The 25,342-nt window shown below is 47.4% G+C and overlaps 1 protein-coding gene across 4 annotated transcripts in view; it reads right to left on the reverse strand.

The window, feature by feature from the left end:
- The window catches only part of LOC147651000 (uncharacterized), a 41,247-nt gene extending 17,044 nt beyond the window's left edge, over positions 1 to 24,203 (reverse strand). The window contains exons 1-7 of one of the 4 annotated variants that reach the window (XM_086845759.1): positions 23,001 to 23,123; positions 19,259 to 19,362; positions 16,460 to 16,628; positions 10,425 to 10,505; positions 6,039 to 6,152; positions 4,824 to 4,914; positions 3,815 to 3,947 (exon numbers count right to left, since the gene is read on the reverse strand). In XM_086845759.1, the coding sequence (XP_086701885.1) occupies positions 6,142 to 6,152; positions 10,425 to 10,505; positions 16,460 to 16,628; positions 19,259 to 19,362; positions 23,001 to 23,094 (459 nt within the window). In that variant the 5' untranslated portion in view covers positions 23,095 to 23,123 and the 3' untranslated portion in view covers positions 3,815 to 3,947; positions 4,824 to 4,914; positions 6,039 to 6,141. Of the gene's footprint in view, positions 1 to 3,814; positions 3,948 to 4,823; positions 4,915 to 6,038; positions 6,153 to 10,403; positions 10,506 to 16,459; positions 16,629 to 19,258; positions 19,363 to 22,946; positions 23,124 to 23,762 lie in introns of those variants that run through there. The other 3 variants (XR_015274926.1, XR_015274927.1, XR_015274928.1) reach the window with 3 other exon arrangements.
- Positions 24,204 to 25,342: the final 1,139 nt, after the last annotated feature.

The following is a 25,342-nucleotide window of genomic DNA, read 5'->3' on the forward strand; positions in this document are numbered from 1 at the left end:
AGGTGAAGGAAGGGAAAAGGAGGGAAGGAAAAGAAATGGGAATAAAGGGAGTGAAGCCAGCACTTGGGACATCACAGCTAGAAAAGGTCAGGCTGTACTTTTGAATGGTTCATCCCCTTATTTAGGTTCATGGTAATGGGACATCCTGCTCTTTTCTGTTTTATGCATTTCAGTAGCATCACTGTCCTTAGGGTGAATCAAATTGATTTAGTCCAGTCCCCCAGTTCAATTTCTAGGGCTGCTCAGCCAGGACTCCCTAATCTGTGAACAGGATTTTATTGTGGCTGGTCACTCCTGATCCTTCAATTTATGGCTTGGCATTAAATTGGCCTCCAGTGATGCAGGTCCACTTAGATTATGTGTCTGAAAGATCAGGCAACTGTAGCTCAAGCAGTGGGAATATAGAGGAATTCTTGTGGAAGTGAATCTCCCTCCCTGAGTAAAATAATCCTGTGACACCCTGACAGTGTGATCCAGAGGGCTGTGGTTTTGAGGTCAGGATGAAATCTCATTCAGGAGGAAAAATAAACAAATAATCATGGAAAGTTGGTCTGCAATTAAAAGAAGCATTTCTTTCTAAAGTGCCTGTTCCTCACTTGCAAAAATGAAATGAGCTGAGCAGCTGGAGTTGTTTCAGCCCCCAAGTCTGTTTTTCCATTTTGGAGGGCAGGAACTTGTGCAAAAATATCTCACGGGTTTGTCAGGGGTTTTTTCCATTCCTGGGGGAGAGGCATACAATACAAAACCACCTAATTATAGAAGCAATGTTTGGAAATAGAAATTTTAAATCCACTATTGTGGCCTTAAACCAGAGCTTATCACTTCCAGGCATAAAGAGATGCTGCAGCCATTGCTTAGACATATTTGACTTATCCTGATTGGTGCTGGGAGCTGGGTGGGCAGGTCTGAGCTATGATAAAGGAATTTGTTTCCTTCCTGTCTCAGAGCAGAACATGTCTCCCAAATATATATTTTAAGAGCAACTAGGACTGCACAATCTCAGCTTTTGGCAGGAACCAACCTGCCAATCCTTCAGTAGTGCATTTTATCCATGACCTCAAAGCACTGAGCAAACAGGGCTGGTAAACTTTTTAATCCTAAATATCTGAGATGACTGGGGGGCTGCCCAGCAGCTTGCCAGAGCAGTATCATCTGCTGCTGTGAGATGTGTGCCCTGAGGTACAGCAAGAAAGCACGTGGAGGTGCTCAGGAGTGTAGAGCCAGCTGAGGCATTCTGCTTGGGAATGTGCAGTCTGATCCTTGCTGCCATTTGGGCATGGCTCCTAGGCTGAGCCAGCTTCCAGAAGGTGTCCAGGGACATCCTGGAGACAACCCGAGACAAAGCCTGGAAGTAACTTCAAAAGGATCTGCCTGGACAATGGGGCCCCTTCCTAGGGCAGCCCAGCAGAGCTGCCCCTGTGCACCAGCCTCCCTCTCCCTAGAGCCCCACAGCACAGCTGTGCCCCTCCTTGTGGGTAATTTCCTAGCCCTGTATTGTTCCAGGGAAACACATACTTGGCAGCTCATGTTTTCCGAAGCACCAGCCAGCAAGGATGGAAATAGCATTTTTCCCAAAGTCTTTCTCCGCTATGTCATGAGGTAAATATCCAGGGTGTGTTTCTTCATCCTTAATATGTACACAGAGGGGTAGGAGGGTTTGGCAACAGACCTCAAGGATCCAGTATATTGGGACAGCAGAGGAAAACCATCCTCAGGGCCACTGCAAAGAGCACAGGGCCCCCCTGAGCACCAGGTCAGCTCAGGCAGAGCTGCACAAACCCAAGCAAACACACATCCCCACCCCTGAACCTGGCTGCTCTGCCTATAAAACCAAGGGATGGCTCTGGGAAGGAGGGCTCTGTGGAGCACAGTCCCTCACAGCCTGGAGATGAGCACCCCCAGGGCTCAGCCCAGCCCCCTTGGCCGTGGAGCCAGGGGCAGGTTGTGCCTCCTGCCCCCTTCTCGTGCCCTATCGACTGGACACCACTGTGCTGCCTTCTGGACACGATCAATAAGCAGAGACAGGAACTACTGTTAAATTATCCCACCGGCCTCCTGGTGATCTAATAGACTCTCCAGTAAGGTCTTATTAAATTCCGAGCCAAACTGCATCCAGTTACAGTAATTACTGAATATTTAAGAAACAGCAATTGGCTATTTAGAGCACACTAAAAAATATCTCATGGAAAATTTCATGCTCTTTAATTACTGTGCAACCTATCTTTCTGGTGACACCCTCCAACCTGGATTTATGTGTTAATTTGCATCTGCTCTTCTATGTTTTAGCATTTTAGAAAAGAAGAGAAATTAAAAATAAAAAAAAAATAAACATGGAGAGCTTTTCTCCTGTTGAGGGTTGGGACCTGCAGGTAGAGAAAAGCCTAATGAAAGCAGGTGCTGTGCCAGCTTTCCCTATCCCTATGTGGAAAATCCAAATGCTGCAGTCCATCACTGCAGCTTTCCACATCATGCCTGCTCCAAACCCAGCCCTGTCCCTCCGCACTCTCAGCCATGACCTCCACAACCCCCATCACTGCCACCCTAGGGCTCAAATGCTAAAAAAAAAAGCTAAGTCAAGCAAACCATGCCTTTGCTGACCGATGTGCGTCCTCAGGAAGTAGGGCAACACCTGCCTGGAGCTCATTTCCCTGCACGCAGCCAGAGCCACGGCCAAATCCGAGCACGGGTCCTCTGCGCTCTCCGAGAGCCATAACCCCAGCTGTGCTCTCCAGCTCGCTCCCTGCCTTATTAGCACTGAACAGCATCCTTATTTAACACACTTCAATTTAGAGTGGAATGGATATTTCTTACTTCAGAAAGTCTCACCTGCCTCTCAAATGGCTCTTGGCATGCTGCCCGCTCTCACTCGCGCTCTGCCTTTAACAAGGCAAGCCTCATTCCTCTCAAATGGAAAAGAGCTGGCAGGGCTTGATTGAAAGTTTGGATTCCTTCCCCCTCCCCATCCACTTAGATGCCACAAGAGCCCCCAAATCTGTATAGCCTTCTTATTGCCAGGAAAGCAAAGCTTTTGCCAACACATCTCCCAGGTTCCTCGTCACAGAAAGTGAAGTTAAAACATCTAATGGAGGCACCAACAAAGATTGTCACAAAAAAGAAAGAGGGAGAAGATGAGCACTGTTTGCAGAGCTTGCCTGGCCTCCTGCTACCCCTGCCCCCACCTTTTCTTTCTTCACTGCTGTATCCTCAGAACATCCAAGCCCAAGGTAGAAATATCTAACAAGTAATTTTTTTTCTTTCCCATGCCCAACCACACTCCTTCTGCAGGCAGCTTGAAATGCAGAGATCCAAGAGAAAGGAGCATACCTCACCACTCCCACTTTCCTAACAAGACCTCATTATGGTGCAGGAAAAACTTGACCCCATCGGAAGTGTCAGGCGGAGGCACCGTGTTTATTTCTCACATAGTCCCCTTCACCTGAAACTTGGCGGGTGCTGCGGGGAGGTTATTCTTTCTTCCTTTGATTGCCATGGGGAGTAAGCTTTTCTTTTTTTAACAAAGCTATTTTAAAATGGATGTTTAACTCTGTGCTATTTTAAATGATGCATAGAAAAAAGCCCACAGCAGAGCTGCAGTTCGGCACAAAGACTGGACGAACAGAAGCCCGTGTGCTCCTAACTGCGTACAGAGGTGACAGGAATACATAGATGACTGTCTTGAAGAAAATGGCCCTGTTTGGGCCAGATTATGGTTATACAGCTGGGAACAGCTGCAAAACTGCTAGAGGCTTCCCCAGATTGCTTTTGCAGGTCAGTGAATACCCATGGTCATCTCCAAACACTGTGAGCTACATACCTGCAAAGCGAGGAGCGGGGTGGAGGAAGGCTCCAGGCTGCTGGGTCCTGTGGACACCATGTTTCTGGCCATCCTTTGTGCTGATGGTCATGCTGTAAGTCGCTGATGGTCGTGCTGTAAGTTGAGTGAAAGCCTATCCACAGCCACAGGAGAGAAGAATTAGAAAGACACAATGCATGTCATCCAGGAAACAGATTTCCATCTGCATCCCAAACAGAAGTGAGGTAGGAGCCACTGGATACCAAAAGTTCCAGGGACTCATCTTAGATTTGCACTGTGATACAGAGGCAAAAGGGTTTGTTCGACAGGCATTTATTATTTTGTTACACTGCAGATTATAACCCTCTGAAGTTACAAAACCACGTAGTCAGTGTTTATCTCTGGTGTTCAATTATTACAAAGTTATTCATGCTCAGCAAATATGTTTTCTGATAATCAGCTGGCATTTACTTTATAGACATCTGTATTACTAAACACACAGAGAGAGGGGATTTAGGGATTGTGACAGAAAATGGCCATTGCTCAGTCTATAAAGCATCACGTGCATTTTTCTAGCTGCTCCATCACGATGTGTTACTGCGGGTCAAACCTTCATCCAGCCCAAAAATCCCTGTATCTCCCTAAACTGCCTCCCCTCAAGCAGGCAAGGGCCATGTCTCCTGCATGGTAAAGGCATCCCATACCTCCAGCTGCATTGATGCTGCTGTCTGGCACTGAATTATTTAGTTTCTCACTGTGAATGGAAATGATCTGCAGTTTAAATGGGATAAAGAGAAGTTTGAATCAAAGGCACCTTAACTCAGTCAAACACACGTTGGAGACTTCCTTGCCTGTGACTGTCAGGGGTAATAACCACAGCTCTGATCAAACAAAAGGCCCTTCAAACCCACTTAGTCCCTGGAATCGGCAGGTTCACATCTCCTCTTCCAGCTGTCGGGGAAGAAAGTATTTAAAGAAGTTGAGTCAGAGGGAAATGAGGACGTTGGGCTGTGGAACATGAACAACTTGCCTGTAGACTGGAGGCTGATTTAATGCTGGGCTTTCTCAACACCCAAGTACTTTGTCATGCAGGCTGGCAACACTCTCCATTTCCTTCTGACCTGGCAGGAGAGGAGGGTCAGTGTTAGCAGCACACGTTGGCTAATTCATACGGAAGTGTAGAGCTATTGCAGCTGTCACTGCCACATCAGGTGCCAGCTTTCTCATTTCCTAAACCTCTTCTGCTCAAAACCCACCATCTCTGGCCACTCCTCCCCTACACACCTGAACCCAGCAGCAGCTCTGCTCTCTACCCAAAGCCAAGTCCTCCCACCTGTCTCCCCATCCAGGATTTCTTTCCCCATCTCCTCTGTGCTGCCGACACCTGAGCCTCAGCAGACATCAGACCTCCTCGGATGGCAGTGTCTCTCTCCAGATCACAAGGTGATGGAGAGCACTGATTAAGTATCCTCGTGGTATGACAAGAGCTGGAGGCAAATAAGGGATCTCCTAATGGACACTGCAGAGATCTGGTCAGTGGAGATCCTGAGGTTAAACTGAAATCTGTCGGCATTTGGAGAATGAGGGATTCTGCTCTCTGCCCTGCCCCTGCTTTGTTGCCCCCAACCCTGTTCTCCCCACAGGAAAATTCTCCCCTCCTATGCTGCCCTGTGAGCTGCCCCCAGTTTGGGATGATTCCCTTGGGGGATGTCATTGGAGGGAAGCAGAGGGATGCTCTGGCATCACAAAGCCAGGTTCTGCCAGAACCAGCACCACACTACAGCTCAGGTTTTCCCACTGCCCCTGCCACTCCCCACCCCCCAAGTCGCTAGCATTAAAAGGATTATGGAACAAAAAGATGAGAGAGAAGGGATTACAGGGAATTATCAGCCTTGATCCTCTCCTAATTAATTACTGGTCAGACATATGAAAGTCTGGCTGCAGCATACCCCAAAACAGGGAAGAAGGAATGACATGTGCAACTGGAAAGCCTTTGGTAAATGCCAACTTTTATTTGGTGATGCAACTTTCTTCCCAGAAAAGGCTCATTTAGAGAGCAGTGCCTAGATATGGCTGCCTCTATAATCTGTACAGCTTCTGTTCCTCTTCATACTCACCTTTTTCCTCTTTCTAATGCTTCCACTCTCTTGGGTGATTTGCAGCCAAGCCTGCTCTGCCCCAAACCCTGGGACTGGCTCCACAGGGCATCCTCCTCCCTCAGCAGGCTGGGAAAGTTGATGCTTACCTGGCTGACTGGGGATGTCTGGTTTTCTTGTGCAAGGCTGGGCTGACTAATCAAAAGGTATTTTTCTTTAAATTTTTATGGATTGAGGCAATCATCACAACAATCAGAGCAATCCTGCAATGAGGGGAAAGAGGAGGCATGTCATTTCAGCTCTGCTCTCCAGAGAAAGAGATAACAGAACTGTTTTTTCTGTGTTTCCTGGTCTGAAAGGAAAGGATGTTCTCATCCCTCCCAAACTACTAGCCTCTGCACATTGCTAGGCAATGCCTTTGCATGCTTTCCAGGATCCAGCCCCTGTAGCGAGAAAGAGACACCCTATAATGATGGATTGGTTTCACCAGTCATAGTCATTTTTCCTGAGAACAGAGGTCTGCCTAGTCCTATAGGTTTTCTGGGCCTGTTCCCACCTCCTTCCCTGAGAGACCAACTCTTTGACAGGGTCATGGTGCCAACTGAGCAGAGGCAACCCTGACTGATCCATGATTCCTGACTAGGCTTCCTTACTGAACTCCACACCTTGAATAAGGGTGCTCATGAGTTTGGGGTGCCCAGCCTTCCTCAGACAACCTCCATGTCCACTCCCACAAGTACACCTTAAATCTCACTGAAGCTTTCTGATGGAGCACCCAGAGCCCCAGCCCAAGCCAGATGTTTCCAAGCTAAGTGGAAGTGAAGTGGTTGTTTCCAGCCCTTAATCCCAGCTACACCATCACCATCAGTCAGCACCCTGGTCTTGCTTCCTCACCCAGCTGAGCATTGCCAGCCTGATGGGTGACTTAGGGTCTGGCTTGGGAAGGGCAAGTTCTCTGCCTGCAAACACCACACAGTTCAGCAGCCCTGGGTTGGCCACTGCTCTGCCTTTAGGCTCAAAGTGGGTGTGCAGTCACAGCAGGCTTCAAAGTGGAAGGTACTTGCAGGATGTGGCCGAAGATCATCTCTTTTTGCATCACACCTTTCCCACGCACTTTCCCTAACTGCAGGATCATTCCCAAAAGAGTCACAGCCAGAACACTACGTCAAGTTTCCTTTCATGACCCACAAAGACTTTCAGTGGACAACTCAGACAAGACTTTTGCATCAGCTCCCAGATCCCCCAGGTCTGTCCCCACTGCCTGCTTTTTTTCCTCTCTCTTTTAAACTGAACAACTCTGCAGCAACCTCAAATCAATAAAACAAAGAAAGGCAAGGCAAGCTGCCACTAAACACCACCTGCTTAAAAAGGATCAGCTAGAATTATTTGCTGCTACACAACAAATTTCTGCCTGCTCAGTTCCCTGGTTGCTGCACTGTAGATGCCCAAGATGGAGCAGGATACAGAGGTGGAGGGACCAGCCGGCATCCCCTTCCTCACTGCACAGAGCAGTTGGCTCTGCTGCAGCTGCAATTGGCACCATATGTTCATCTAAGTGATGAAGCAGGGATGGCCACAGCCCTTCCCTTGCTTCTGGAGCTGAGAAACCCCAGTGGGGGACCCCAGAGACCCTCCTTCTGCATCCAGCTGAGAGTTTATCAAAGGGCATCCCCCCAGCTGCTGGGACAGGCAGGCGGCTGCTGCACGTGAGCTCTGCTTTTGCCCAGGGGGACAGAGGCTCTTCTCTGCTCTGCACAGAAAAGGTTAAGGGAAAGCAAAATTTCTGAGAAATACCAGCATGCTGGTTTTGACAAAAGCACAAATTGGAGCCGATATGGAATGCAGATGTATGTAAACAATCATGAAATTATCCGATCCCTCCTGCATAATGTCGCCTTGCAGCCACAGAGGCTCTGAGCACTCTGTGAGGCCAAGCCAGTTTAGATCCATGCAAATCAGGGAAAAGATGCTGTAAAGGTACCAGGCAAGAGTGGGAAAAGAATGAGGGAAGAAGACACCTCATCATTAAGTTAAAGATGGTCCTGCTTGGCAGCAGGACACCCTGGCTTTGGGATTGGAGTCAGTGGGAGTTTCAAGAGCTGCTTCCCTGCTCTGCTGAAAATGCCTTTAACTCTCAGTCTCTAACCACTCTAAGGGGCCTGGGATGGTAAATGCCAGGTTACAGATATTGAACCTATTGTCCCAGGATCACACCATAAACCCTGGAAACAGAAACCAGAAATCCTGACTCCTACATCATCTTGTCCTAACCACTTCATCTGTGCCCTCCATAGCTGTTGCCATGGAGATAATTTCACTGCCACCCATTCCTTACCAGGACATCACCAAAATGGTCCAGCAAAAGCGGTACATAAACCCTCAAGTAAAAACATCCTTCCATGTTCCCGCTTCCATGGTGAGCTGCAGCAGGGCTGGGGCAGAGGTGAACAGCTTTCAAGGCTTTCTCCACATAAGAGCCCCTTTTTAATATCAAGCTCACATATTTTCTATTTACCTACTGCCAGCTGCACCTGCCCTGATCCCAGCCATAAGCCCCAGCAGAAGTTAATCTCCCCATCCCCACATTGCACCTGCAAAGCCTCAACTCCACTTTTCATAATGGTCTGTGTGAACAGATCTCTTTCATTAATTCCCCACCTCGCCCTGGCCCCCCGAGAGCTTCTCGGCACCAGCCATCTCCCCTGTTCCAGCACTTCAAGCTGGATTTTGAGATGAGAGAAGCCTCTTGAGCACAGGATTTTCTGATTAAAATAGAGAGGGTGAGGGACACATAAAAAATTAAGAGCAGAGCAGACATCCCATATTCTTCCATGGAACTCAAAAAATTTCAGCTCTTGGGAATAAAGGAATAGAAGTGAAAGCAGTAAGTCCTGAACTGCCAAAGATATCTCATTCCCCTACCCCTCAGCAGGAGCACTGGGACTCACCAACCATCCTACTGAGGATCCAAAAATCCTTTTCCAAGAACAACTAAATCTGTAGGCTTCAGGGAAAGGTAAACAGGCACCCACACACATAAATAAAGCATGGTAATAAATGTCTTAATAATTAGCAGTGATACAGATGCAGCTGAGCAAACAGCCCTGGATCCAGAAAAACAAACAAGCCTTCTGCCTTCTGTCCTAGCTCCAGTGATAATTGCTTGCACGCCTTCATCACAGGGGATCCCAAAGCTCTTAGTAAACAGAGACAGGGATGTCTATGGAATGGAAGCTGGGAGAGGCGATGGAGTGGTGCAAACCTACTGCAGCACGGGCTCCCAAAAACCACCTTTGGGTCCAGCCTGCTGGTGCCACTGCCGCAGAGAGCATCTCCAGCAAATCCCTCTGCTCTCTGGGAACCCCACCTTCAGATGGCTGAGGGGGAAAAGAAAGGGACTGAGGAAATTTGGGCATGTTTCCCTGCCTTGCAGAGCAGCCCCAGCCCCCAACATCTGCGTTGATTCGGTTGCTCCAAAGCTGCCACTGGGCTAAGTGGGACAGCACTGAGCAGCACTGGCATCTGTCTGCTGGTCTGAGGCCCTCTAGGACAAGACTAACACTCAGTCAGGAGCAAATCTACAAGACTTTACTCTCAGTTATTTTTGCTCAATTATACCGGAGGGGAATCGTATTACGAGAGGGATCAATAAGGAAAACAGAGCTGGAGGAAGGAAGAGAGCAGTACAGAAATGCACATGCTCACACAAACCCCTCTCTTCTGAACTCCAGCTGCAAAAAATCCCAACCCTTTGAACTTTCCCTTTGAGTCCTGAGCTCTTCTTGCTTTTTTCCTTCTTTTTTTTTTATTTCCCCCTCCAGACTTAAGGATGCATTTTCAACATCAGAAAGAAAATCCTCCTTCTGTAACAGTCATTAATTGGCTTTGGGGAATCTGGGCCACCAGATATGCCCCTAATCCTATACACACTTCCAGTCCCATGTTCAGAGTTGGGTTGGCTGGCACTTCTCTCTGCAAGAGACTTGTTAGGGGAATTAGCTGCTTTCTTCAGCCACTGCAGCTGTCTGGTTCGATATATTTTTTAAACAGGGGGCACGGGGTGGGAGAAGGAAAAGGCAGACAGCAGATCATGTTGGGGAGACACTGATGTGAATTTTTCTCTTTCTAAATAGCACATCTCTCCATTATAAAGACAAACAAAGCATTGTCAATCACCTTGCCCTAATACAAAAGCAAAGAGCCTGCCAGAAGGTTGGCAGTGATCAGCACATCCTTGTGGGTGGCAGGGTGTTATGAGTGCAAGTGCCAGTTTGATAGGAGCTGTTTCGACTGGGAGGGTGTTTGACATGATTTAAAATGTTAAACTGTGGAAGTGGTACATAAAGGCTGACACAGAAATGTCTGAAGAACACATCCACGTGGCTTCTTCTCAAAGGTCCTAGGAGACAAACACAGCTCAGGGTTGTGAATTCCCAGATGTCCTTAGGAAAACTTTGGCTCAAACCTCTTCCAGTGTGGGGGGATTTGGGAAGCAGTCACCAATTGCAACTCACCATTTCCCCAGGTGGTCCTACCTCCAGATTCTGCTCGCACATGCAGGGCATCTCCAGGCAGCAGGTGGGGGATCTTCCTCCACAACATGGGGAAAGTGATTTCTGCAGAAGATAATTCAGGCAGGAGTCAAACTTGGGTGCCCTAAGCCCCTTCCCAGAGACCCCACTCTCATATCCTTTCCAGTACATGCCAGCAAGAACCGAAATGAAATAAAAATTGAGTTGAATTACTGTCTTGAACAAAAATAAGCCTATTCACCAACCCAAACACGTATGAGAATCCTCACTAGAAAGAAAAAAAAAAATAAAACAACACATACTGTTTATCAAATTATTCTTTTTCTTATTACTGTCTCTCCTGGTTCAGACTGAGGCATTGAAAAGCTACGAGACACATTGATCTTGTGCTATTTCCCATTTAATACTGAAGCACTTGAAGCTCATGGGAAAGGTCATTCTCTTCACATCTCTACCTGAGGAGATTTGGATTGCACAAACGAACACCCAGACACTCGAGTCTCCCACCTATCACACATGTCTATCCTTTTTGGGTCAAATCCTGCTAGACTAGGTTTAGCATCCTGTTGGTGTTTTTTGAAAGATGCAAAGTGTCCTTTAAAAGGAGAAAAGCCAGCACAGGATGAAGTTGAGAGCCACTCCAGCTGGAATGTTATCCTGGAAACCGCCATAAAGTGTAGAGGTGAACTCCAAATGAAAGATCACACAGCAGGGACCTGGAGGTAAGCAGATGTCTTTGAGAACTGGGAGTCTCACATCAGCTACAAGCAAGTAATTACCAGCAAGTCACAGCTGGGCTGGACGACATGAGCAGGTGAAAATGTGACTATGCTAGGGTGACATGCTAGTGTGATCACACTGCCAGCATCCTCTGACATTTCTCCTCTTCCCTTGCTGGCCCTAATGCTACTGAATGTAGGGATTATTTCTTTTAGAGAAATCAGAGATATTTCGCCTTAGGAGGCCTCTAAAATCAGGGGTGGGAAGGAAGTTGACAAGATGCTCTGAAGTGGTAGATGAGTATAGCTATCACTGCAAGAGGTGAGGAGCACATCCAGACAAATGCAGAGTTTGCCAAAGTGGCTTTTGAGACCTGGTGAGGCACAAGCTGAGGTTGGGAGGGAGATTTCTTCAGCCATAGCTTGGGAGGGCAGCCTGAGGCCACAACGTGGGAGTGACATTTCCGCTAGACTTGGCCATGATGATAGGGAAAATTGGCTTCCTCACTGCCTGCTGTCCACGTGGGCTTGCACTTGGACAAATACAGACAGGCTGTTCTGAAATCTTGGAGTTTGTACCCCTCCTGAGCTCCTGGCTGTAAGCCCCAGTTGGGAGGGAGCAGCTAACACCAAATTTCTGATCCAAAATTGTGGGCTGGGCTGTAAAAGCCAAACCAACTTCAGCAGCCTGTTTGCTCCCTGTGTCTGACTTTTTTTCTCCAGCTTCTTTGTCCAATATGTCTAGAGTGTATATACACTGGCAAAATCTCAGGAAGGACAATACATTTGGTTTTGTGCATCTCTAGAAATGAAATCAAAGAGAGGGATGATGCCAAAATGCTTTCTCCAGTCCCTGTGCTCCATATCCATCATTTGATATGGGCAATAAGCTGATTTCTGCCTTTGCTGAAACCTGGAAGCTCCTGACCATTCCCTCATTGCTGGTCCTGGCAGCAGGAAGAGATTCTGAACCCCCCAGCGCTGAGCCTCCCGGTGCTGAACCAGCTGCAAACCACCCGAAAGTTTTGGTTTGACCTGCTAGAAATTACTACAAATATCATTCAAGCAAGATAAATCAGAGCCCACACCTCCCTCAGATACCCTCTCCTTCTGCATTAGCTTTCTAGCAGTGCTGTAGAGGTCTCCTGCAAAGTACCACCTGATGCTTTTGGACAAAGGAGAGAAAAAGCATCTCATCAATGAAGGCAAACATACTCTTCCTCCCACTGCCTCACCTCTTCCCCTTCCTTGCCCACATCATGCTTTCTCTTTTTATGTTTTTGGCACACCAGCAAATTCTGACGGATTTGGGCAAAGGCAGGCAGCTCTATCGCAGCCGGTGTGCTGGGGATGTCAGTGTCAGCTCCTCTGCTTTTTCCCCTTTTTTCTCACCGGTGCTCAGAGCCAGCCTCTTGGATCGACTGGAGGATGACATGCCTGGCTGGGCTGAGGCACTCGGATCGACGTTTCCCCAGGGTGCAACTCCTGATGGAGTTTGCAGCAGGAGATAAAAGCTGCATACAGATAACTCTTCCTTCCCCTTGATTCCTCTCCTTCCTCCCTTTCAGCTATTCATAGAGAAGAGGGTGAAGAAAATGGCACTTGTATTAAATAAACTAACAACCAGCATGCAGGGCTTTTAGCTGTAAGTGAGCCAAGTGTCCTGTAACATTAAATAAATGCAAGATTAACCTTCAAGGCTTCCACACTAAATTATTTATCTTGAGAGGCAAAGAGGTCGAGATTGAAACAAAGGGTAAATATTTGAGGAGTGCACTGCGTGCACTGGCTCTGTGGCTGTTTGCCCACGGTGCCGGTGCTGCCAGCACTGCCCTGCCTTGGGGACAGCCACGGGCTGGCTCTGTCCCCAGCCTGTCCTGGGATTCAGCTGTGAGGGCAGCAGAGGGGACAGCCCTTGTGCCACCAGCCCTGGCATCCTGCCTGGCAGGAATTGTGAAGCTGGGGGAGAGCCCAGGTGACCTGATCGAGGCTGATAAGTTGTTGTGATTTCACTGAGCATCCCAGGCTCCGCAATTAGCAGTTGCATCTGCCTTCTGTAGTGGAGTATTATTAACTGCATGATTTACATCCAACCATTTCTGCAGCCACTGTAGGCAGAGAATTACCTGATAACAAAATATCCTGCTGTTCATGCTAAGTGACAGACTCAGAAATATTAGTCTGTTTAATCAAAGCACTAACAACACCAAATAGATGAAAATATTTTGCCATTCCCTAGCTGATCTCCCATGTTAAGATCTTTAAGAATTGTTCTGTCAAAGATATGCCAATTATTTTCCTTTCAGTAAAAAAATTAAAACGTATCCACTACTGAGAAAGCATACTGTTTAACAGTAAAGCATCTGTTTAACAGTGAATTGCAACTTTACAGTTAAGAAGAGAAACTCAAAATGCAGCTATGGCCAGGGCCAATGCAATTAGTCAGGATGCAAAACACCTTAAATTTCTATCTCTGTACTTTCTAGATCTTCTAGGCTTCAGAAGGAGAAGCAACCAGGATCTCAGTGTTAACTCACCTGAAAAAACCTCCCCTAACACACTTTTTCCCTAGAAAGAGCATCACCAAATCACTAATCAATGACTGCTATTCACAACAGCATATTGAAAGTGTGTGCAGGAGGGAGCAAGACCAGGCTGCCCTCTGCCCCAGGCTGGTACTCAGCAGGATAGATGGAACTTCTCTGGCAGCTTCTCAGTCTGTCCCATCCATGTAGAATGCAGTAAACCCCTTGAAAGGTGTAAGGTCGGGGATGGATTTTCTCTGAGTGAAGGGAATCACTGGAGTAGGATTTCACCATCCTTCACAGCAGGGTGAGTGCTTTGGACTGTTGGATCATCTGCTTATGTCCACGTAGCAAAGCCCTGCTGTTTCAGAAATCAAGGGCACTGGCACTGCTCTTGACCCCTGAGCAGTGCTTTAGACACAGGCACCCCCATACAAGGCTGCATGCTCTCCCTCCTGCTCCTCTCCCCCTTGCACCAAAGCCTCGCCTGCCACACACAGCCTCAAGAACTGCTTGCCAAAATAACCCTTCACCCCCAGCACTCCTGTGAAACACCAAGACACATCCAGAATCATAGACTAACTGGGTTGGAAGAAACCTTCAAGACCATCCAGTTCCAACCCTGCTGTCAAGGGACACCTTCCACTTGACCAGATTGTTCACAACCCTGTTCAGCCTGGCCTTGAACACTTCCAGGGATGGGACATCCATAGCCTGTCTGGGCAACTTGTGCCAGGGCCTCACCAACCTCAAAGCCATCAATTTATTCCTAATATTGAATGTAAGCCTACCATCTTTCAGCTTGAAGCCATCACCCTTTGTCCTATCACTTCCAGGTGGCAGCAGGAAGAAAGCTGGAGATGAGGTGCACAAAGGGACAGGCCAGCTGTCCCTGCTGCCTCGGGGATGTGCAGTGCCTTCTCTCATCAGCAGATGAAGGCTTTCCCTCTGCTGCCAAAGAGCAGGAGTTTTAGGGTAGGGTAAGTGAGGTGAGCAAGCTGTGAAGCCCAAGTGGCACTGAGATACATTGCTTTCTGCCAATTATGAGTATGACAATAGGTAAAAAAGCCATAGCAACAAAAAGTTGACCTGTTCCACTCCAGAGCTACACCTGAAGCCTATTCTAGCTGTAATGTAGTCTCTTAACACCTACTGCTATTAATGGTTCCTGCATAATAAGGGGGATTACAGATCTATTACGAATCTGTCACCTCCTAAAGAATATGCCATTAATCATGATCATTTATTTGCAAATTGGTTTATAATTTTGCAAATCTTTTGCAAATTACTTTAAATAGCAGAGTGGGGGGTAAGGGACTTTCAAAGCAGACTTACATGCTATTTCCCTTCTTGGGTAATGACCCATTTTGAGCCAAATCACTGTTTGTGCATGTCTGCATGTGTATATAGATATTTATGTATGGGAATGAGCACAATCAAACACGTGAGTGACAGCAGCTGGCAGAGGACACACAGGACAGTGTATCTGTTTCTGCACAGATACCTTTTTACAGGCTGATTTTCACCTGGGAGGCTTTAAAAGACGATGAGCAACTGAGTATTTGTGTGTGGCTGCCCACAGCTGACACCACTGCTTGGGACACAGTGAATATCCCCGTGTGCATTTCCTTGGCCTTTCACCAAGCTTGTGTACATGAGATTTGGAGGTTGGGCCCAAGATTCACACCCTCCTCTTCTCAATTGTGCAAAACCTTGCTGTCAACACCTCACTCCAGAGGCAGCAGCTGATTCACTCTGACCAACCAACAACCCCTTCAGCTGCTTGGCAAGTCCTGCAGGGCAGAGCACAGGACCACTGAACCATTCCCACATCCCACAGCTCAGTCCAGGGTTGGGTGAGCACAGATTAACCCCCTACCCTCCCACCCTCACCCCCAGCTTCTGTGAAGCTCTGCCCTTCTTTCCAGCTTTCTTTTAAACTCACCCAAAATCCCCTTACCTACCAGAGCCTCCCCTTCCCTCTCCTCATCTCCAGCCTTTTGCATCCATCCCTGCTGCCCGCCCCCGCGGATTAAGTAGACTTTGCCTGGATTACAGCTGCCAATCAAGTTCAAGTGCATTTTTAATAGTTTAATTTGTGGCACAAGGTTTCAAATAAAATCATCAAGTGCAGTCGATTAAACTCATTAAGTCCTTACGGACTCGTCTGTGTACTGTGCTGTTATCAGATTCAGAGACATGAGAATTAATTAGGCTGCTGTTATCCTTTGTCTGGATTACTGTGCCAGGCCCAGCAGCCGGGTGTTTTCCTGTGAAAGCATGAGGTCCATAATCTCCTTACGAGCACAACTGGGGAGACAGTGGCCTAAGAGATTTCTTCAGCATTCCTCAAAGATCAAACAACACGAAACACACTGTTCTTTGATTTATTTTTTCCCCTCTCTTGGTTTTCTTTCTCTTTTTTTTTCCCCCCTACCTGCACAGCACAGCCCATGACTAAAGGCAGTTCAGTGGTAAAAGGGCAGGTGAGTGACAATGGGCTGCTGTAGCAGGGCTCCACACACTAATCACCCTTTCCAGAGTACACCAGGGATGTCCTGTAAGGTTGTTCCTGCTTCAAAGGGATGCCCAACATCCCCAACACTCGTCTGCTGGGGCTATTTCTCCACTGCCACATCCACTGGGTCACTGCCCACATTTGGGGAGAGAGACTAAGGGTCAAGGGGACTAAAGGTACCCACTGCACCCCTAGAGATTCAGAGTGATGTGAAATCACAGCTGATGCACTGAACAGCACATCAGGGTGCCATCATTTCTGCAGTGAGTGCCATACCTCCAGCACATGCTTTTCTTGCCTCTGTGAACCAGTGCAGACGGTGACCTGCCTGGAGAGGCAGATGTGCAGGTGGAAGGACAGTGCAAGCCACTGGCTGCCAGGTCTGTACGGATCTCAAGGTGAGGATGTACTGAGATGAGAACCCATGTGGGTGCTGCAGTCTGTCCTGTGTGGGCCAAGGTGAACAGGATAAATGTAAACACACTGCAGCTGACTGTATTTCCATTTGCAGTATTCTGGCCCCTACCCATGGAGCAGGATGCCCCTACAAAAACACCAAAACTACACAAGCTATATATTCTCTATAAAATATATATTCTCTATATAATCTCTCTATATAAATATACATAATATTTTATATATATATAATAATATATATTAGACATAATTCTCTATATATTATATATATATATATATAATTCTATGGAGCAGAAATACATATTATATATGAATCTCAACAGGGCTTTTTACAAGTAAATTCTCACATTTGTTACACCAACACAAGAAACCAGTGCCTGTACCTTGCAAATGCCAATACAGAGAGCTGCACAAATGGACCTCTGCAGCACAGGGGAGGCTTATGGACTCCCTTCCCACCTCAGTGAGATCCAGCCAAAGGCCTGAGTAAGTGAAGATGATATCAGAGAATAATTTAAGTACCACAGGCAGATAAGCATCTCTGACTTTCTAATGCCATGAGGAACTTCACTGAGATCAGGGATCTGAAAATCTCTCCCCTCATAGTAAGGCTGCATCTCATTTATCGAAGTCAGCTGTTACAGAAGAGGGCAGGATGTGTGAGATCCACAGCAAGTGATGACAAGTGGGTGCCCCTGTGTGCCAGCCGAGGGCTGCTGCCTCAGTCAGACCTTTGATAGCAAAGTTAGCTGGTCCTTGACAAAGCAGTTATTTCCCAGAGCAACTTGTGTGCAGGAGGGCCTTAAAAAGGCATATTGACAAAGAGAGATTTATCCAAAAGGCTTTTCTGGTGGACACAAATCCTTTCCAATGGGTCAGCTGCTGGCAAACACGCTGCAACAAATTTATGAGAACATAACCATGCTGTAAAGAGACAAACTTAAGGAACAAAAAAAGTAAACCATATTTAGGCTGGCAAGGGTTTTGTGCTTGCTAACAGTCCTGCAGAATTGCATTTGAGGGGAGCTGAACTACAGCAATTTCTAAACTAAATCACTTGGGCCTGCCAGTACTTTTACCAGTTTATTACAGAAATTTACTCACAAGGGTCAGTGACCCTTCAGTCGATGACTCCCCCAGGTGACTTCCTGAGCCACATTAAGCTCTGTGCATTTGCTCTCATTCCCTCTGATGTTCTCTTTCCCTGCTCCTCCTCTCCCACTTCCCATTTCGTTCTCATCCACTGAATCCCTTCTTTTTGTCTCTCTATTGTCAAATCAAGGGAGTAGGGTACAATGTGACAAGACAGTGTCGCAGAACAATAAGGGATGTAGACGTGAAGGAGCAGCAGAGAGGCAAAAGGGCTGGGAAGGGATGCCGAGAAGCCTGAGTGTGACAGAGGGGAAAGAGAGCTGTGAGGAGCTGCAGAAATGGCACTAAAGCAGCTGCACTTTAGGGAAAGATGAGGATTTTTCTACCTGCTTCCCTGTACAGATAATATGAAGACAAGGATGAGGAGGAGAGCAAAGGTGCAGCCTCCAAGACGCAAAACATCTCCAGAACCATTTTAGTTGCTACGGTGCAGAGAACACAATGGCAGCTGCAGGGCCTAAGGGGAGGAAGAGGCACTGGGAATTTGGTACAGAGGAGGAGGACTAAAGGGCAGAGCAGTGGTATGGGCAAGAGGGAAAAATTAGAAAGTCTAATAAGCACTGAAGGAGATAAAAAGAGGGCTGTCTTTTTAATGGAGAGAAGCGCACTCCCTCCAATAGTGGGGAGCCACAAGTGTCAGGTGAATTCTGCTTCCCTTTCCTAAAAGTGAATATAGACAATCATGAATTCCCTGAGACCAGAACATGTGCACTTAGACAAGATAAATCCTGCTGAAACCTTGTGTCACCTTAACCAAACTTACACAGGTTCAGAGCACTTTTCTGCGACTGTGCAAGGTCTCTAGGCCTGGCATAAATCTAACCCTCAGCATTTCCCCAGCAGAAATGTAAGCTAAAGAAATTATTCAGGAAATACTTAATACACATCCCAATATAAATTGTTGAAAATATAAAGGCAACCCATTCTACAAGAGGATTTCTGCCACCATCCCAACCCAGCCAACCTCCTCCTGCTTCTGCAGTTCTCCACAGATTATTAATCACAAGTGAAAACAAACAGAGAGAGCAGGCTTCCTTTTCCCTTCCCAAGTCCAAAAGAGTCTCCTTCCAGTGTCTCCTTCTCACTCATTTGTTTTTTCTTCCTTCTCCCCTCATCCACGCTTAAGAAATTGATAAATGTCTCTTTAAGGACGTGTCTGCTGCCTTGCTGCGCACCCTTATAAATCAGATAAATATCTCGAGGATCCTTATCCTGGGAAAATTGAGATAATTGCACTAAATTGAAGAGCCTCTTTTTTTTTTTCCTCACCCCCTCCCATCCTTCTTCTCTTTTCAGCTGGAGTCTCTTTTAGTAACAGGTGTGCTGACTGCTAATTCTTGCACAGGAATTACCCCCTCCATCTGAAGGGATGGCCCTCAGTAGCTTCAGGCTACCTCCTGAAGTGAATTTTAACCAAGATACCACATCAGTCAGGAACATTTTCATAGCTCCATCTGGGTCTCTCCTGAAACAGTTCACCCTTGCTGGTGCACTTCTGACACCTACCTGCCCAGGAAGCATCTCTGCAGTATGATTGGAGGGCTGGGTCTGTAAGGGGTAAAGCAAGTTTGTCTCCAACACTCCCCTTCTGCCAGGGACTGGTGGTGTAGCTGAGAAAAGGGAAAACAGAAAAATAAAATACAATAAAATGGAAGGTTGGTGATGAATAGGATTTGCATGAAAGAAGATGAGGCATTAAGAAACAGCAGAAAAACTAACATGTCAAGTCAAATTGAGTCAAGAGGGCCCTCAGTGATCCTGTGCTCCAAGCAGGTCCTGAGGTCTCTTTCAATCCATATCTCTTGGTCTCATGGCAGGACAGAGAAACACCACTGCTATGTAGGGGGAGGCAAAGACCCCCAAAATCAGTCCCCATTTCTTATTGTAATCACCATGTGCTTCTTCCCCACCTACAGAAGTGAGAACACCTCCCACAAGCAGCACCAGCTACACTGAGGTATTGTCCCTCCCCTCCACCAAAGCCACCAGAAGAGTAGGGGATAGGGTAGCAGGTGAAGAGATTAAGGTACAAACTGTCACCCTGCTGGTTTTCTCCCAGGTGAAGAAAACTTTACAAACCAGAAGCCTACAACTGAGTTTGATTTTTGGTGCTCTACTGCCAAGCACAAGGAAATTGGCACTTTCAGAGGGACTGAAGGTGACTGATGCTACTGCAATCCAAAGGGGATGATTATTACTATGATTATCCAAGAGATTTCCAAGGAGCACCTGGGGTCACCAGGGGTGCCAGCAAAAAGGATTTTTAGGTGACTTTGCATAATACAGGGAGATAAACTCAGGAGGTTCTCAGTGAGCAGAGATGACTCTACGTGCAGACAACTCAGGAGGCAGCAGCAGTGGATGGTGACATGATGGTGCTAAAGATGGCCCTCAAAGCCACAGGCCTCCTCCAAGTACAAATTAGACCTTCCAGCCCAGGCAGCTCCTCTAAAGCCTGCATTGGCTGGGGGAAAGCAGAGCAGACTGGCTCCAAACCCCAGGAGATAATTGCTGAGCTTGGGCAAGTGGCCTTGAGCCTGCAGGTGGGTTGAGAGAGAGGATGATAACAGCTGTTTCTACTTCACCCAGGTCCTCCATGCCAGGACAACCCTCCTTCATTCCCAGCAAAGCACCACTCTCTGCAAATTCATCAGGGCCCATTCTGTGGAAAATGCTCTCATGTACACCAAAAATAGCCCAAGAGCCCATGCAGGGCTGAAACAAGATGAGTGTGGTGGTGGAACAAAGTGTTCAGAGCTGTGAATGCACCCAGAGCTCTGCCAGCACATCTCTAGAGGAAACAGTTTTAAACAGTTTAACTGAAGGACAGTTCATTCAGATTTGATATAAAGATTAACCTTTCTACAATAAGGGTGGTAAAACATTGGCAAAAGCTGCCCAGAGAAGTGGTAGAGGCCCAATCCCCAGAAACATTTGAGTTCAGATTGGACAGGGCTCTGGGTACCCTGATCTAGCTGAAGATGTCCCTACTCACTGCAGGGGGTTGGATTAGATGACCTTTAAAGGTCTTGTCCAACCCAAACTATACTACATTTCCATTATTTCCACCTATTCCAGGTTTGGGGTGGAAAGAAACAAATTTTGGGAAGGTGGGAAACAGCATCTCTAAAGTCCTCTAATGAAGAGGAGACAGAAGGAAGAGTCATGAATCAACTCCCTCTTTTCAGTTGCAGCCCAAATTTTCTCACCTTTCCTTGCCAAAATACCAGAAACATCCACCACAGTGTACCATGCCCTGTACCCAGAACAGCTGCAGTAGAAGGTGAAGGTCTGTTGCTCCATGCCCTCCACACAGACCCATTATGAGTTTAAAAGCAGCATCACCACTCCCAGAAAACGGGGGTTAGTCCTCCAGAGCTCCCCTCTACCCTTGCCCTGGCTCTGCAAAGAGGCTGAGTGCAGCTTTCAGTGACTATGGGGCAGGATGACCCCTACCCAGCCCTCAGGGTCTCTCCTGGCATCAGCAGGCTCCACACAACATCTCCATTCCTCTCAGGAAGAATAGGCTTGACGGTGTTTTGACTCCTTTCTCAGAGACTCCCACATGGCACTTTACAATCCAACTTTGCTCTTAAATACACATCCCGGGCTGCATCCCAGAGATGTGTGTCAGCCACGAAGTGCTGTCAGTCAGCCCCAGTCACAACATGTGAGAGCTTAGGAGAAGTCTGACTGATTGGGGTGAGGGGGGGGAGGGAGCACAGGAATGAGAAGAAAAGGCTGAACAGCAGAAAAAAAAAACTGAGAAGAGAAAGACAAATCAAGTGGGGAAATGGCAGGAACTATTCCATCCAGCAAAAGATGTTTTTCATCTGTGATACAACAGCACTGTCAGGCACCGAAAAGGACAAAGATGTTCAGATACAGGGTCACAGGGAGGAGGGTGGAAGAAGCTCCTGGGAGGGCTCCTAGGCTGAAGTCTGGTGTCTCTTGTCCATGTGGCTCCAGGCAGCAGAGGCTGAAACATGCTGCCACATCAGCAGCATGGCAATTAATGTAAAGTGGGCTGTAGGGACAAAGCTACCAGATAAAATGTGTGCCTGGCTTAAATGCCAGTCTGGAGCTGGCTCTGATATCAGCACCCTCAGCCAAGAACCACCAAATGGCCATGGCACTGTGGCTGCCTCCCCTGTGCCATGGAGGAGTTCATGGAGCACAGGGGATGTTCCCTGCAGAAAGGACGCAGGGTAGCTCTCATGCCACTATCCCGATGATTTCCTACATAGAAAGGTTCCTGCAATCCTATCAGTCAAGGAAGACAAAGCTGGACAGAATAGGAACAACTGAGGAATCAACTAAAGCTGTGCTCATTTGAAGGCAAAGGTGAATAGTTTTAAATAAGGATTCAGAAGAATGGCTATGAGAAGGCACTGCAGTGGAGAGGGAGGTTGTCCTTCCCCATTCTATGAGATGAAGGACTTGGAGAGGAGACCTGGAGCACTGCATCAGGGTTTGAGATTACTCAAGTCTGCTCATTCTATGAATTTCAGTATCTTCCATCATGCATGAAATGAGTAAATATTCATTGGGCTGAAGAAAAAGACAGGAGGGTAGTGAGGAGAGATGATTCCATAGCATAATTTATATAAGTATTCCCTGGACCTTGAACAGGAACCCACATCTCCCCTACTCCCAGGTGAGTACCTGAGCTTCTAGGCTGAAAGTCCTGTTTTTTTTCACTTTCTCAACTGCAACCCAAGATTAAAAAATATTTAATTACTCCTTCCAATGCTGACAAGTTCAAATAGGAGGACTGAGCAGATTCTCCTGCCACCTCAAAACCAGAACTACCTAACAATCATGATGGTCTTCCCAGGACGGTTCAAGTCACTTCCAAAGGAAGAAAAGCTAGGAGCAGGGAGGGCTCTAGCCACTGCACTATTTTGTGAGAGTGGCCAAGGTTTCAAACTCCCTGCAGACCCTGATCCATTCCCAGAAGATGCCTCATAGATTGGACTTTACCAGTGAGCCAGACATGCTCAGAGTAACATGGTGTTCCAGAGCACTGACTGGTTCAACACTCAGAACAGAGGGGGGTCTGGCAGAGAGAAGAAGCAGATCCCCAAGGATGGTGGGAAACAAATATGGCAATGATATTGCAAGGCTGCTGAGTAGGGGCTCTAAGGATACAAACCACACCTCTAAAGCTGTTTTTGTTTGGGGCACAGCGTACCTGGGGCTTGTTTCTCCACAAATCCATTAAAGAGGACAACAGACTTGTGCTCACCCACATCATGAAGCTGATACAAGGGAAGGAACTGCGTGAGGAACCTGCTGTTCAGGCAAACCATTCCCATGCAAACTCCAGTGCATCTCATCATTCTCTTGTCTACAAGGAGGCACTGTTACCTCTCTAGCTCATAAAGGAGGCGAGGTGCACAAACCATGAACAATTTCAAATCATTCATCACTGAGGCTCAGACCCCCTTGCACAAGCACTGTCTGCACTTCTGGCTTCATGGGCTGAGTTTAGCCAGCTCACATAGCATTGTGTTGGATTTTTCTTTCAGCTGCATGAAAGACAAAAGGAATGAAGTGGGTGGTGTACACTCTGACTTCATGAAGCATTTGCTAATCTCTGAGGAGGAATCTCATTAGAGAAATTGAAGAGGTCATTAGGGGTAGGGATGGGAAGCTCTAGAAATTACACATCACCTAGAAAAATGACCAGAAGAAATGGGAGTCTCTTGCAAGCTGGCTCATGGGGAAAAGTGAGTCCATCACTCTTGCTTCCTTACATTCACCTTATACAAAATCACTGATGTGGTGAACAGAACCTGACTGGATGTCAGGTGCCCACCAAAGCGGCTCTACCACCCCCCTTCTCAGCTGGAGAGGGGACAGAAAATATAATGAAGACTCAAGGGTCAAGATAAGGACAGGGAGAGATCACTTACAATAACTGTCACTGGCAAAACAGACTCATCTTGGGGAAATTAATTTAATTTAATCCTTTAAACCCTGGGATCCTGTGGTCAGTCACTCTCACCTTGGAAGAGAGCTTGCAAGTCAGACCAGTAGGGTCTATAGCTAAGGTAAGGAACCAGCACTCTGACAAGTCACTTTTTTGATCCAACAAAGGAAGAAGAACTGGCTATAGAACAGAGGATATGGAGAGCCTGGCCTTTCACTGGCTCATCTGAATCATAATTAGAAAGTGCTGCAAAACATCTCTGCAAACCCAAGAGGACACCAGCCTGCCCTCAGCCTGTAGGGAGATCAGTCCAACAGCACGTGCTTGCAAGCCTCGGCCCGGCTCTGGCTGGGTTAATGTGACAATCCACTTCTGACAGCGTGTCAATACAAAGCAATTTAGGAGTGCATGAAAAATCGACCCGAGGTAACAGGCAATTTCTCCGCTCTGCTGGTCAGACGGAAGCAGGGACCAATGAGGCCACAATCCCGGAGCACGCTGGGCTCGGCAGGGCCCGGCCTGCCCGCACAGGCCGCACCTCAGCAGCACCCGCCAAAGACAAGGGTGGGACAAGGCGGGAGCTGTGGGACACAGCCTCCAGATGTCAACAAAGAAAAGCTGATGGTAGCACCCCACAAAGATTTTGTTAATTGGGGAGTATCTGAATATGTAATGCAGCAAACTGGCTGGAACAGAGTAGATAGACTTAAACATACAGGTGATTATAAGGCAGAACCTCAGCCTTGGGTCTGTGCCACCTGCCCTGTGGGCAGGGAACCACTGACTGAGCCTCACCAGAGGGCAAGACAACCCAAAAACCTGATTCCAAAAAGTCATTGCTTCTTTTAAGCCAGACCCAGAGCAAGGACCCCAAGGACTAACACCATGCTGCTGCCCTTCTACCATGTGCTCAAAAAGCACATTTCACACTGGTGCAGCTCCCCATGCAGGGGCTAAGAGAGGCCATGGGAATTATCAGGGAGGCACAGAGGGTGCTGTGAGACAGGAATTCGAAGGCACTGGCATCACTAAAGGCTGATTTGCCCTCCTTCCCTCTCTGTCACAGCACAGATTGCAGGGAGGACACTCATTTGCCTCTTGCCCACATGGTAGCCACCAGCAGCCATCTCAGAGTGCTGCCTCCGTGCCGTGAAAGCACATTGGCACAAACACCAGGGCTGGCTTGGAAAAGCAGAGGGTGAGCCCAATCCAAGCAAATCTGTTTGCAAATGCAGAGCGCAGCAGCAACATGCTGGCAGTGCTTATCCAGCATGATGGGCTGAGGGACACTCCCACCACACTAAAAGCATCTCAGTCTGTAATTATTAAAGCAGAAAACACAACAGATGCAGCCTGTGCTTCCAAGTCCAAGCTTTTGCTCCCTTGCAACCCAGGATGTTGCACTCTGAAGAGTTGATTCAGATTACTCACTCACCTAGAGAGGCCAGAAGTGCCGCCTCCTCTGAAAGAGTCAGGAGAAATCACACTTGCTGCCTATTTTTTGGATGGATCAACTTTAAACCAGGCTGAGTTTACCACCCATGCCACACACAGAAACTCTGGAGGGTGCCAAGAATGGTAATGCAGAAGTCAAAAAAAGGAAGAATGGATAGAGAAAGGAAATATAACATTGTTGTAACTCTGCCAGAATAACA

This window comes from Cyanistes caeruleus, chromosome 11, assembly GCF_971803275.1.
Source record: "Cyanistes caeruleus chromosome 11, bCyaCae1.hap1.1, whole genome shotgun sequence".
NCBI lineage: Eukaryota > Metazoa > Chordata > Aves > Passeriformes > Paridae > Cyanistes > Cyanistes caeruleus.